This window comes from Crocuta crocuta, unplaced genomic scaffold, assembly GCF_008692635.1.
Source record: "Crocuta crocuta isolate KB4526 unplaced genomic scaffold, BGI_CrCroc_1.0 scaffold48, whole genome shotgun sequence".
Classification (NCBI taxonomy): Eukaryota; Metazoa; Chordata; class Mammalia; order Carnivora; family Hyaenidae; genus Crocuta; species Crocuta crocuta.
Window position 1 is genome coordinate 13,005,738 of NW_027533089.1, and position 14,165 is coordinate 13,019,902.

General features: G+C 39.9%; 1 protein-coding gene across 1 annotated transcript in view; it reads left to right on the forward strand.

Annotated features, from left to right (window-relative positions):
* The first annotated feature begins 529 nt into the window (after nt 1-529).
* LOC144216637 (guanylate-binding protein 7-like) overlaps nt 530-14,165 on the forward strand; it is a 17,273-nt gene continuing 3,637 nt past the window's right edge. Inside the window, exons 1-7 of the mRNA XM_077746068.1 lie at nt 530-655; nt 4,606-4,801; nt 6,553-6,680; nt 8,628-8,737; nt 8,919-9,112; nt 11,176-11,421; nt 12,679-12,959. Coding sequence (XP_077602194.1) covers nt 4,612-4,801; nt 6,553-6,680; nt 8,628-8,737; nt 8,919-9,112; nt 11,176-11,421; nt 12,679-12,959 — 1,149 coding nt within the window. The 5' untranslated portion in view covers nt 530-655; nt 4,606-4,611. The remainder of the gene's footprint in view (nt 656-4,605; nt 4,802-6,552; nt 6,681-8,627; nt 8,738-8,918; nt 9,113-11,175; nt 11,422-12,678; nt 12,960-14,165) is intronic.

Genomic DNA, 14,165 nt, shown 5'->3' on the forward strand with positions numbered 1-14,165 from the left:
TAGAGAAAAAAAAAAAATTGGAAAAATATGACTTAAAATAATAGTGATTATTGCTGAAGTAGAAAATAATTATCTCTAAACTGTATGTATGTATCCCCCAATTTTATATGTAGACAGACACATTTTATTGTTATGTTTAAAGTACTTGCGTTAATACCAGGAAGACTTTTTTTAAAAAAGCAGTGGGATAAGAAATAACCAAGTAAAAACTTGAAACAGACAAACGAAAACTTCTTCCCCGACAAGGTACCACTGCGAAAACCGGTTATTGAAATATTCACAACCTGTTATTTATTTCTTTGCTCACATTCGCTCCTACGTCTTTGTATTTCCTGGGGGACCGGGGAGCCCAAGGCAACTGTGCAGGAGGGACCGGCGAGGAAGCACCAAAGATTTTCTGCGCTGCCTCTTTCACACCCTCGAGCGTCCTTAGCTAAGAGTGAACATCCACAGTCGTTGAAACACGGCTAAGCCTGTCGTTTCGATTTCAGTTCTCCTTCATCCCGAACCTGCAAAGAATGGCTGTAATATCCGGTTTGCTTTTAACTTCTAACGAGAACGGTCGGTGCGTCTCCGTAGAATCCAGACGCAGCCTGCGCGAAAGCATAGGCGAGGGCAGCTGAGAACTTGCCCCTGACCGCAGCGCCCGCCCTAGGTAAGTTCGCTCCTAAACTTGGTCTTCCACGCACAAACCCATTAACTAACAACAACTACAAATTCCCAAGCGCAGATTCCACGCCGGCAGACGGCAACGACGGCACAAGAACGGCGAGGGTGCTCCAATGGTGTGTGGCCCTTGGGATGGTTTGCCTGCAAAGCGATAGCGCGTGCACCCTGTCTCCGGGATGCGCTGTCCCCCCTCTCGCAGCCACCCGGGTTTGCACCAAAAGCGCTGCACGGAGGACTGCATCCGACTGCATCTTTAGAAACCTGGATGAAGCCCTTTCTTAGACTGAGGGACCAAACCCCGACTCAGTCGCAGAGGTGCTGCGTGGAGTCAGTCGCTCCCTCCTTTTCCCACCGCCCTTCTTCACACAGGTCCTTGCCTGCACCCCTGCTGGGCACTGGGAAACCAGAGAGAAAGGATGATCCTTACCTTAGAGACCATGTAAATCTAAACTTTGGACTGTTGGTTGTTCTTTTATTGATTACATTCAATATTCTGAAGATGCTATAAAGCTCTATTACATGAAATCATTCAACATTCTTCCTGATCGATTGTTAATCAACTGTTAAAAATAACTGTATGACCTAACTAGATGATTTGTTCACCATGCAATGTTTCTAAATGCACCATCCACACGCATAATAACCTGCGGTATTTATTGAAAATACAGGTTTGAAGCATTCTTAACCATCACTCCAGATAACTCTTACAGAGAGTAACTTGGGAAAAGAATGATCATTTATCAGTATATAATAGGGCTACCTCATTCTACTTTTTATATTGCGGAGAAAAGCTTCTTGCCTTGCTTCCACAGTCCTGCTTTGCATTAAACATTTTTTTTAAAAAAACATCACTTTGTAAGATCATCTCTTTCCCAAAGCTTTTCAAAATATTAACTATGAGAACTCCACATTTCCTCCTGACACGGCATTACAAAGGCTCATGTGTTTTACTTCTAATCTCTTCTCGAACCACCCATAGAAAAGAAGAGAACTGGTATAGAAGAAGTCTCTTAAGAATCAAATTGAATTTTTGAGCAAAAAAATATTTTAGTTACCCCCTCACTCCTTGGTAATTTCCATTTACAGAACCTATTGACACAGAATTTGTTGCTCTACTATTCTGTGGCTTCACAGGCTCATTATAGAAACAATACATTAATTGTGGAAAATTTAATATATTGAGAGGTTTTTGTCATTGATCCAGCCAGTAATGAATTAAGCAGGAATTACTGTTTTACCCATAACACTGATTAGAAAGCTGATATTTATAGAGGTGAGTTCCTTTTTCAAGGTCGCCCAGGCAACAGATGACCAGAACCCTCGGTGTTAATGCATAGCAGTCTCCCTCCAGAATCCGTACTATGGCATCCCAGGATGTCTTTGGGTTGCCCCTGCCTAACACCCTTGCAGTGCCCTCCTTGTCTGTGGTTCTTGTCAGGTCTGATTCCACCGCCTCTTACTTCTCATGGGACCGTTTGCTCCCTCCATGTCATATTCTCATGGTAACCCTTCCCTCCTCCATATCAGCTTTTACTTTCGGGAAAGAGTTGTCACCATTTCTACCCAAACCAAGTCTTTGCCTTCTTTTGGAATTTCACCCTTCCTGCCTCCTTAGATACTTATTTTTTAAGCAATACTCACATAGCACTTATTATGTATCAAATATAATTTTAAGTGTTTCATATGCATGCATTCTGGGATACTTTTTGTTCTGGCCCTACAATTTAGTTACTGTGAGATTCCCATTTCACAGGGGCGCCTGGGTGGCTCGGTCGGTTAAGCGTCCGACTTCGGCTCAGGTCATGATCTCGCAGTTCGTGGGTTCTGTGCTGACAGCCAGCTCAGAGCCTGGAGCCTGTTTCAGATTCTGTGTCTCTCTCTCTCTCTCTCTGACTCTCCCCTGCTTATGCTCTCTCTCTCTCTCTCTAAGAAATAAATAAAACACTAAAATTTTTTTAAAAAAAGAATTCCCATTTCACAGACGAAAAAACAGAGACAGAGAGATATCTTTCCAGTAATCACACAGCCCGGAAAGTATGAATCTTGTGTTTGAACTCAGGCAGTTGAGCTCCAAACAGTATGATGCTGTCTCTCTTTGACTTATCAGTCATCCATGTCTTTCCAGGATCTTCAAAAATCTCTCTTTCTCTGTGTCTCCATCTGTTTGTCACAATCTTTATCTCCTTGCTCTTGCTCTAATTTTAGCTCTACTCTACATCTCCCCCTCTATCAACACCTTTGACAAATCTCTTTTATATGCCTGAAAATTCATGGATATCTGCCATGTAATTTGTCATTTTTGTTGTTCCCACAAAATATGGAGAGCAAATATAATATTGAATAGTTATGTAAGGAAGCATTCTTTATCCAGATTGCAGCCTGCTATTTCAACTAACATCTCAAGTCAGGTAAGAAAGTTGTAATTGCGTGTTCCCACCTGTCCCAAACTATACAGGATCATATTACCCAGACTCACCTATAATGACACAGGAGTGGCGAGCTCACGTCTCTCTCCTAAAGGAGGTGCTCAATTGTGCCCAATGAGCACTGACTTCCTTGAGGGCACGCCCTTGTAGGGGCACCTTGGTGCATGAGACCTCCTACCACCTTGGGTTCTGTACTGCCTAAATAACTATGCAGATAACCCCACCTTAAGCAGAAGACTGGTACCAGTGTGGGGACATGTGAGTGTTATTTAGCATGATCTTAGAATAAAGGCACAATAAATGTTCTTTGGCTGGTCTCTATCTTTTGGTACGATGAAACGTTCCATTCATTTAGTTGAAAACAGTCAAAGCAGAGTCTAGCTCAGATGTGGAACTCTGTCAGATCTGGGACGATCCTCAAAAATCCTCACAACTGGCTCTCTTTGCTGCAAACTTATAAATGAGAAATGGTTTTCAGTACCTGAATGAATCCTGGCCCCATATATTTCCTTTTTAATGTTTGTTGTTTGTTTGTTTGTTTGTTTGTTTAAAGAGAATGAGCAGGAGAGGGACAGAGAGACAGGGAGAGAGAGAATCCCAAACGGGCTTCCTGTGCCAGCTCAGAGCCCGATGTAGGGGTTCAGTCTCACAGACTGTTAAGAGTCAGACACTTAACCAACAGAGCCACCCAGGAACCCCTGGACCCATATATTTCCTGAAGCACTGTGTATAAAGGTTTTGCATGTTGAGACAAGCTGCATTATTTCTTCTCTCTTCTTCTACGCTCACTCCCCCAACCACTCCACCTCCTATTCTCTTCCTTTCACTAAATCTATCCTCCTCATGGGCACGGATCACCTTTAATTTCTCTTTCTCAGAATATTCTGTATATCACTCAACCCCTGATAACCCTACCCATTGCTGTGTATTTCATCTCCTGCTTACTTTTCTCCAGACCACTTACCGTCATCTAACACATGATCTTTTCTCATTTGTCTTGTTAATTACTTGGCCGCCCCTACTAGACTAGAGCTCTATGAGGCAAGAATCTTATCCATTTTGTTCATTTCTGGATACTGAGCCCCTAGAACAGTGCAGCATATGGTAGATACTCAATAAATATTTGCATAATCGATGAGCCACTGTATTGCCCTGGAATCCTGGAAGCTCTATGACTACTCTTCTCATTTCCTTCATATCTTCTTCTGCCTTCCCCCCACAGTGTTAGTTTTCTCAGGACTCCATCATCAGTCCTTTGCTTTCTTCATTCTGTTCATTTTCTGCATCTCCTGGATATGATTATTTTAGGGTTTGCTTTAAGAACAATTAAGATAACAGAAATAAGGTTTTCTGTACCAGGCCTTGACACACTAACTAGGGTACATCCTTTTCCCTTAGGAATGATGTTATATATTCCATAAGCAGAAAGCTGACATGTGTGTAACGTGTATGACCGTTAGAAGTGCCTTCGGGATCTTGTGTTATATTGAACAGTTCTTCTGGATTACAGGTTACCATGGCATCTGGACTCACCATGACAGCCCCCATTTGCCTGATAAAAAACGAGGAAGAGGAGCTGGTAGTGAATCCAGAAGCACTAGAGATTCTTGACAATATATCTCAGCCTGTGGTGGTGGTGGGCATTGCAGGGCTGTACCGGACAGGAAAGTCCTTCCTGATGAACCGCCTGGCAGGACAGAACCACGGTGAGTGTTGTCCTGGCCCCGGGGCAAGACATTTGGTTGGCACCATCAGTGCCACAGGCTGGTCATGCCTCCTCTAGTCATCTTAAGGGAGAGCTTAACCCCTCCCACTGAAGAAAACTTCTAATTCTCACCACCAAATTTACACCCTAACTCTATCTACCCCCAAAACCTTATTCTTCTTACCTAGTCAAAAAGAAGAGTCTCCAAGTCTGCTTGTTCTCTGGAACCCATCCACTCTCATCAGCTCAGCTCCTGTAGTGATTCCTTTTCTTTCTTTTATGCCACTTTTCCCAAGTTACAGTGTCATTCCCAGCAGCATAAAAATTTAGTTTATTGTATATTCTCTTTAAAAAAGATATAAAAAAAGAGGAAGGAAGGAATGAAGGAGGGAGGAAGGAAGGAAGAACCTATTACTCCCAAATCTCAAGGGATTTGATTAAATTTTTTCTTCCACTTCATAACAAAAGTTTGATAAATTATGCTCCCTCTTCTGTATTTGGTATTTTCTAATCTGTAAACTATAATACACTCAGAAAACTTTATAAAACATACATGCACTATAAAGTTATCAAGTGTAAGATGGTCACCTGATCAGGTAAAGAAGTTTAACATTACCAACATTCAAAGCCCAAATCACACCCTGTTACACACTTACCTGTGCTCACCAGTATTTTTAATTTTGATGGCACTTCTTTGCTTATTAAAGATGGTTTTAGGGACATCTGGGTGACTGTCAGTTGACTGCCGACTCCTGATTTTGACTCAGGTCATGATACCAGGGTCACGAGACCCTGTGTCAGGCTCTCCGCTGAACCCTCTCTCTCTCTCTGTCTGCCCCTCTACCCAGCTCGTTCTCTCTCTCTCTCTCCAAAAAAAAAAAAAAGATGGTTTTATAATCTATGCATTTCAAAAAAGTTTAATTTGGTCTGCTTTTAAAGTTTATGTAAATGAAATTGTACTGTATGTATTCTTTTGTGTGTTGTTTTTCTTGCATGCATATGTAATTTATTTGTGTTAACTGCTTTACAGTGTGCCATTGTATGAAGATATCAGAATCTATTTCTCCCTTTATTAATGAATGTTGATATTTGTCCCAGATTTTATTGTTTATGAATTCAACTATCATAAATGTTTTTGCACTTAATCTCCGGTACATACTTATTCAGTCTTTCCCTGTTGATTATATCCAGAAGTGGACTTGCAAGATCACAGGGTATGTGTTTTTTCAGCCTTTCTAGACAATGTCAAATAGCTTTTTAAATTTTATGTACAATTTACATGATTATTAGCAGTCACTGAGATTTTTCCACATCCTTATTGCCATTTGGTAATGTTAGACATTTCAGCTTTAGCTAATCTTGTAACTATATAGTCATATAGTATATGTCTCACTATGAATCAGTTTGAGAGCCTTTTCACATATTTATTTGCTGCTTGTATTATTTTTTTCAGTGCGAAAAAAAATTTTTTTCTTAAGGGTCAGCTAAAACTACACAGGTTAGTAGAGTTTGCATTAATCTGTCCTGTGACCTATTTGAGCCTATGCAGCTGCAAGACGAATAAGGGGCCCACAGTGTTTCCTCAGAAAATCCTTAATCTTTATAAACGTTGGATTGACTGTCGCTGAAATGGAAGAAACTCCTCTCCCTGCTGGGCCCTGAAATGAAAGAAATTTACAAGTTTCACCACCTAGCTCCTGGGCAACCTGGACTACCTATTCTCCCTGTATATTGTTGACTCCTCCCTTGCAGGTTTCCGCATGAACTCCACAGTGAGATGTGAAACCAAGGGCATCTGGATGTGGTGTGTGCCCCACTCCTTCAAGAAGAACCATATCCTTGTCCTTCTGGACACTGAGGGCCTGGGGGATGTGAAAAAAGTAAGGAAGAAAGTTGAGAAAACTTTCCTGCCCTTGCCTATTAATTCACTACCTCAATTCCACTTCTGTGACTTATTCCTACAAATAGCAAGTGCAAATTATAGATAATGAGGTTAAATTCTCTTACCTTGAATTTTTTCTTTGAGAGCACAAATTTTGTATTTTGAGGCAAGATATTGATCTTATTTTTAATACCAGGATTAATGGCACAGTTTAATAAACACTTTTAAGTAGCTACATCCAGGGCTGTCTCCTAATGCACTACAGACACAGCAGGGAAGAAAGTAAAGACCCAGAGTTTAGTGGGGAGATATCAAGTACTTAGTACAATCAGTACAAGGTACCATGGATGCAACTCCATAGTAGGTAGCGCTTAGATTTCAACTTTCCTGGTGAAATAACACGGAAACCAACTAACCTTAACTCATCAGGTCAATGGGACTACCAGATAAAGTGTATGGATTGGTGAGTTTGAATACAGCAGCCTCAAAAATAGGGTTTGAGCAAAGTAATATATTTAAATAAACTCTAAAAAAACTTTGAGTGTTCCCGGAACATCCATAATGATTTTAGGCTAAGTTTCTTTACTAACTTCTAAAAAGCGTGATCTTGACCAATAGAAAACATCGTAAACAGGACGCTTGTAGGTGTGTTGTCTTTACAATATTAGGCACAATCAGTAGTTTCTCCTTACTTTATATAAGTCTGAGTCTACGTTGTAGCAGTAGAAGATTGGTTGATCCCAATACTGCCCCCCCCCCAGAAGTAAAGTAGAGACTTTGAAATTCTGAATTAAAATTTTGTTAATGTTTTAAAACTCTGTTTTAAAATCCTCAATATAAAATAAAGTATAAAATAAAAACAGAAGAGAAACTAAAACAATACCTATTAAGCCTCATGAATCCATCTCACCATGTTTGAATTTTAACAAGTTTGTCCCTTCTTCGAATGTACCAGCAACTTTTCAAACTAAGAAAAAAGAACAAAAGTACTAACTTGTTACTTACCATTCAAGGTCCCCTCAACTTAATTCTTAGTGAGTTAGATCTACTCTAATTACCCCTCACCCCCTAAAATGAAGAGGAGTTCTTGATGGTGAAATATATTTTACCCAAAACTTGTTTCCTTTTATCTAGTTACATTTGTTGAAGAGACCAAAACATACCATATTATTAATAACTGATGACAATAGAAAGCAGCTCACTAAATTTAGATTTAGGTAGTGTCTAATTCTGTTTTTCCCGGCCTTAAATTCCCCTCCCATCTTGTCCTGAATCTTGTCCCCTTCCCAGCCTCGTCATCTACTTCCACACATTCACTCATTGCTTCAGCCAAATGGAGTAATTCTGTGATACCTTTATATGATTGTGCTTTTCAAATCTGACTTGGCCAGTGTTGGCCCTGCCACCCGCATGATCTTTTCATTTCCACAAATCCACATTCCATCATTTCTTTAAAACCTACCTTTTTTTTTTTTTTACCCACTGCCATCATTTCACAGGCAGATGTAATCTCTTGCTCAAAATTCACAGTGCACTTTTCTTTTTTACATTTTTGGATTCAGCAGTTTTTCTTTTACATTTTAGGTTCTATGCCTATAAGAGATCATTAACTTGGTTAATGTTTCTTGGTTGTATGTTTACGTATCGATTGGTCAACCCAGAAAGTCAACTTCTTGAGGGCGAGGACTACCATATGGGTAGTTGCATCCATCCAACCAAATATATTGCCTGGCATTTAGAAGACACCCAATGAATAGCTGTTAAATTTAACTGAATAACATTGTGTTTTTAATGTTGACCATGACACATAAAATTTGCTATAGGAATAATTTCCTGCTTATTGGCGTATATGTGCTGTATTCTAGTTACTATGTTAATGAATGGAAATGTTAACGGGTAAATGAAGGGTGAACTCTTTAGTCTTTTGCTCTAATGTGCTTTCTAGGTCAACCCTAAGAATGACTCATGGATCTTTGCCCTAACTGTGCTTCTGAGCAGCACCTTGATCTACAACAGCATGGGCACCATCAACCACCAGGCCCTGGAGCAGCTGCAGTATCCTTCCAGGGACAAACCACCAAGTTTTATTGAGCTTACAGGAATGGCAACTGAGACTGTGATCTTAATTGGTTGAGGAGAAAGGGACATGGCACATGTTAATGTTTATAAAATTTGTTTTTATAAGACCTGAAAATTGTGGTGTAAATCATTTCTCCTTCCTTAGCTAAATTCTCAGCTACGTGACTGAACTAACACAGCTAATCAGGGCAAAATCCTCAACATCTGATGAAGGAGAGGACTCCACTGAGTTTGTGAGTTTCTTTCCAGACTTTGTTTGGACTGTTCGGGATTTCACTCTGGAGTTGAAGATAGATGAATCTTCCATCACCGAAGATGAGTACCTGGAGGATGCCTTGAAGCTGATTCCAGGTCTCAGAGCATGGTGTGGGTGGTGAAAGGTTCCAAAGGGAGTGGGATCAACTAAGCCCTGTCGTTCGGGACTTGAATTCAATTTTTGTTGACTTGGTTCCAGATGTAGTTTAATAATGAGAGGTGATTGTTGAATGGTGTTTGGTGATTGTGTTTGACTGGTTATTACTTGCAAACCTCCAGCTGCTGGGGTAAGTTCACTGAGGAAATTTAAGGACTAAGGTGGAACCAAATGATTTTAGACCAAATAGGTATTGTGAAACATTTTTCTAGGTTACAGTACTGCAACGTCCTAAGGCCCACATGCTGGTGTTCCTTATTAAGTGCTCCTCTTGTTTAATACTGACAAAAATAGCTCATCAGATTAGAAGGTGGTGAACATTGAATCACAAGAAATAATAGGACATAAATTATTTGTTATGAAAATATACAAAACATAAAATTTACCATTTTAACCATTTTTGAGCTTAAACTTCTATGGCAATAGGTACATCCACATTGTTGTAGACCATCACCAAAAAGTGTTTTATCTTCCCCACCCAAAATTAAACACTAACTCCCTCATACCCTCTTCCCACAGCCTTTGGCAACCACCTTTCTACTCTCTGTCTCCATATAGGTATCTCATAGAAATGGAATCATACACTACTTGTCTTTTTGTGACTGGCTTATTTCACTAACCATAATGTCCTGAAGATTCATTCATGCTGTAGCAGGTGTCAGAACTTCTTCCTTTCTGAGACTAAATAGTATTCCACTATGTATATACTATATGGATATACCATATTTAAATGACTTTATTTTAAAAATATATTTTATGCTTCTATGAAATATTCCATGAAATATTTATGCTTGTAGTGCCTGGGCAGTTACAAATTTCAGAGAAAGATATGTAGACATTAAGTGTCCAGAAAGAAAGAAAAAAAAAGATGTCCTTCTAGTAAGACTTTCAGGTCCACATTTATCTCTCACATGATTTCACTTTCTTCTTTCTTACGGTCTTATACATCATGTTACCATTTTAATATTATTAATTCACTGCATAAAAACTTTACTTGCATTTTATTTTTATTTTATTTTAACAGAGTGAATAATTGATGGCACCTGGAAGTAACACACATTTTTACTTAATCATTCATGTATTCATGTTTTTAAAAAAATTTTATTGAACTTCTTATATATCCCCCTAAATCATTCTATGAAGTACTTTCAGTCAGATATAGTCTGATATAGATAGTGTTAAGGTCTCCAAATTACCCTTAGGTTAATCTTACCATGTGAATGCGTTTGCTAAAAGAACTCCAAATACATTTCTTTGGTGTGATTTTTTTTTTTACGCTGAATTTTAGAAATTTTTTTCTTCCATTGGTATTATTAGTCCTCCTGTTATTTTCACAGACCAACGTCTTTTTTTTTTTAATTTTTTAAAATGTTTTATTTATTTCTGAGAGAGAGAGAGAGACAGCATGAACAGGGGAGGGTCGGAGAGAGAGGGAGACACAGAATCTGAAGCAGGCTCCAGGCTCTGAGCTAGCTGTCAGCACAGAGCCAGATGCGGGGCTCGAACCCACGTACCGTGAGATCGTGACCTGAGCTGAAGTCGGACGCTTAACCGACTGAGCCACCCAGGCGCCCCTCACAGGCAACGTCTTACTCTTCTTTCTGGCATTACTTTATTTTGAGCCCATATTTCATATTTGATATGGAGACAGATCAAAAAAGGAATTTTCACCAGTTTTATTCTTTCACCAGTAGTTTGATAAACATTTAATCAGTACTTAAACCACTAAACTCCATTCCAGTGCTAAGGAAACCAATCATAAGTTTCTTCAGTTGGGCCTGATGCTTTTCCTTCTTCTCCCATAGTATTTTCCTGACTCTGCTCCATGCAGAAATGGATTTTCCATGCCTATGGTGATGGCCCAGGTGGGCTAGAAATTATTGGATTAAAGGAGATTTACAGGCACAGGAGCTGCAATCATGCAAAGATTCTTGGAAATGAAGTCCTCACCCCATTACCCGAAGGCTGCCTTTCAGTGATCAACTGTTTTCCACCTTTGCAGGCACAAATCCCAAAATCCAAAATTCCAACATGCCGAGAGAGTGTATCAGGCAATTCTTCCCAAAACGGAAGTGCTTCATCTTTGACAGGCCTACAAATGACAAAAATCTCTTGGTCCATATTGAGAACGTGCCAGAAGACCAGCTGGACAGTAGTTTCCGGGAGCAATCAAACAAATTCTGCACCTATATTTTCACTCATACAAAGACCAAGACCCTACGAGAGGGAATCATTGTTACTGGGAACCGTGAGTCATCTTTGTCCCAAAGCACGTCTCCGTATCAGTGTGCGTGGTGGGGCTTTGAGTATACTCTGCATTTGTCAGTAACTTTGTTGACATCTGTGTGTAACTATGGAGAAGCAGATATTTATGCCATGAAAAGATATCCATACATGTTTCTTAATTAGTCTCTCTGCATGAGGGTTTGCTGAAACTTAAGATATCTCAAAGCCCTAATTCACTAATTATAAAAAGGCAAGATGGAGATAAAGAGTGGACATCTGTATATTGAGAAATCCTATGGGATAACTTCTTGTCTTTAAGGATATAGTAGATATTTGTAAACTTACATAAGTCAGATCATAAATAGGAAGCTATAAGTTCCTTTAAGCCCACTGAGAATAAAAGATACGTATAATCTTATATGCAGGGAAGGCTTCATGGGCATGTGGCTTAAACAGTCCTGTAATACCTTCTACAGAGATGGGCCCATACTATCTCTGTATTTTGTTTTGTTTTTTTTAAGTTTATCTATTTATTTGGAGAAAGAGGATTCCAAGGTGTCAGAGCAGAGCCCAATGTGGGGCTTCAACTCACAAACCATGAGATCATGACCTAAGTAGAAATCAAGAATCGGTCACTTAACCAGTTGAGCCACCCAGGCAACCCTCTATCTCTGTTTTGAATTCTTCATCATTTTCAACTAGAAGCCACACAAATTATGTAGCTGGTCTTCTTTATGTATACTACTTCACTTCTATAATCTGTTCTTTTTTATTCTCATTGAATGGGAAACTATTTTTCTAGTGACCCATGAGCATATTGGTTGTAATTAATCGACTATTTTTAAAAAAATTTTTGATGTTGATTTATTTTTGAGAGACAGAGACACAGCGTGAGTGGGGAAGGGGCAGGGAGAGATGGAGTTACAGAATCCAAAGCAGGCTCCAGGCTCCAAGCTGTCAGCACAGAGCCTCATCCGGAGCTTGAACCTATGAGCTACAAGATCATGACCTGAGCTGAAATCAGATGCCCAAACAACTGAGCCACACAGGCGGTCCTGTAATTGATCAATTAAATTGTATATGAAGAAATGGAGAGCAGTGAAAGAAAGAATAGGAAAACAGTAATGTTAGAAAGGAATAGATTCCCAAAAGAAGAAAATAAAATTTCCTTCTAAATAAGGTGGGGGTTTTTTTGTGATCTCAGGATAATGCTCCATAAAAACTGGAAGCCAATGATTAAGACCTCACTATTTATCCTCAAATATCCTGGCTTATTCAGGGCTGGGAGCTCTGTTGAAAGCTTATGTGCATGCCATCGAGACGGGAGAAGTTCCTTGCTTGGAGAACGTGGTGACAGCACTGGCCCAGCGTGAGAACTCAGTGGCCGTGCAGAAGGCAGCCGACCACTACAGCGAGCAGATGGCCCAGCGAGTGAGGTTCCCCACAGACACGCTCCAGGAGCTGCTGGATGTGCATGCGGACTGTGAGAGGGAAGCCATTGCAGTCTTCATGGAGCATTCCTTCAAGGATGACAAGCGGGAGTTCCAACAAAAGCTTGTGGTAATGTGTCTTAGCATTTATGCTTCCTAATCCCTACCCTTCTGGACTAATGCTTACAGTACATTTTTTTGACTCTGTGGCTCATCTACCTCTCATGGTAGATGGAGCCTGGGTTCTTGTGAGTGACAGGGAACTATAAGGTTGCTATTCACCTTTTTACTAAAAAGATGGACATTTTATTAATTTTCTATTGTAGGCATAGTATGGTGCCATACTCTGCTCAGAGTGTCACAGACTGAAAACAAGATGTTGGCCAAAATGAGTTCTCAGCTACAGGCTGTGGAGTGGCACCAAGTTCATTCAGGCTGCTGACTGGATCCACTTCCATTTGGTTGTAGGATTCATGTTCCCTTTTTTGTTGGCTTTCAGACAGGGGGTGCCTCCAGCTCCTAGAAACATTTTTTTGTACCTCTCCATGTTCTCCTTTCATCTTCAAGCCAACAATGACACATCAAATTCTTTTCATGTTTTAGCTTTTTTGACTTTCTCATCTACAAAGAGAATGGGAAAACTCTGCTTTAAAAGAACTCAAGTTTTTATCTAAGCCTTCTCCACTCCTACCTTCTAGTTATCTCCATTTCTTAAAGTTAACTTGTACCATATACTATCTAACCACTGGAATAAAATTCATCAAATTCATAGGCTCCAGGACTATGGAAGGGGTATACATTAGAAGAAGGAAATCTTGGGGTGCCTGGGTGGCTCAGTTGTTTAAGTGTCCAACTTCAGCTCAGGTCATGATTTCACAGTTCGTGGGTTTGAGCCTCGCATGGGGCTCTGTGCTGACAGCATGGAGCCTGGAGCCTACTTTGGATTCTGTGTCTCCCTCTCTCTTTGCCCCTCCCCCACTCACACTCTGTCTCTGTCTCTATCTATCTTTCAAAAATAAATAAATATTTTTTTAAAAAAGAAGAAGGAAATCTTGGAGGACAATTTAATTCCTAGGGACAATTAATTACCATTGGCACCTTTCTTTCAGTCTATGACCACCCTACAGTGAAAAAATCTCTTTGTTCATATTGAGAAAATGCCAGAAGATCAGCTATATTTTAATTTTCAAGAGCAGAGGAAATGTTTATTTCTTTATCTTTACACATTCAAATTCTTATTAACAGATTTCAATGAGGGTTCCAAAGTCTGTTCAGAATACACTTTAGTCATTACCAGATGGTTATGTTTGGGGGGGGGGGGAAGGGGGATGTGGAT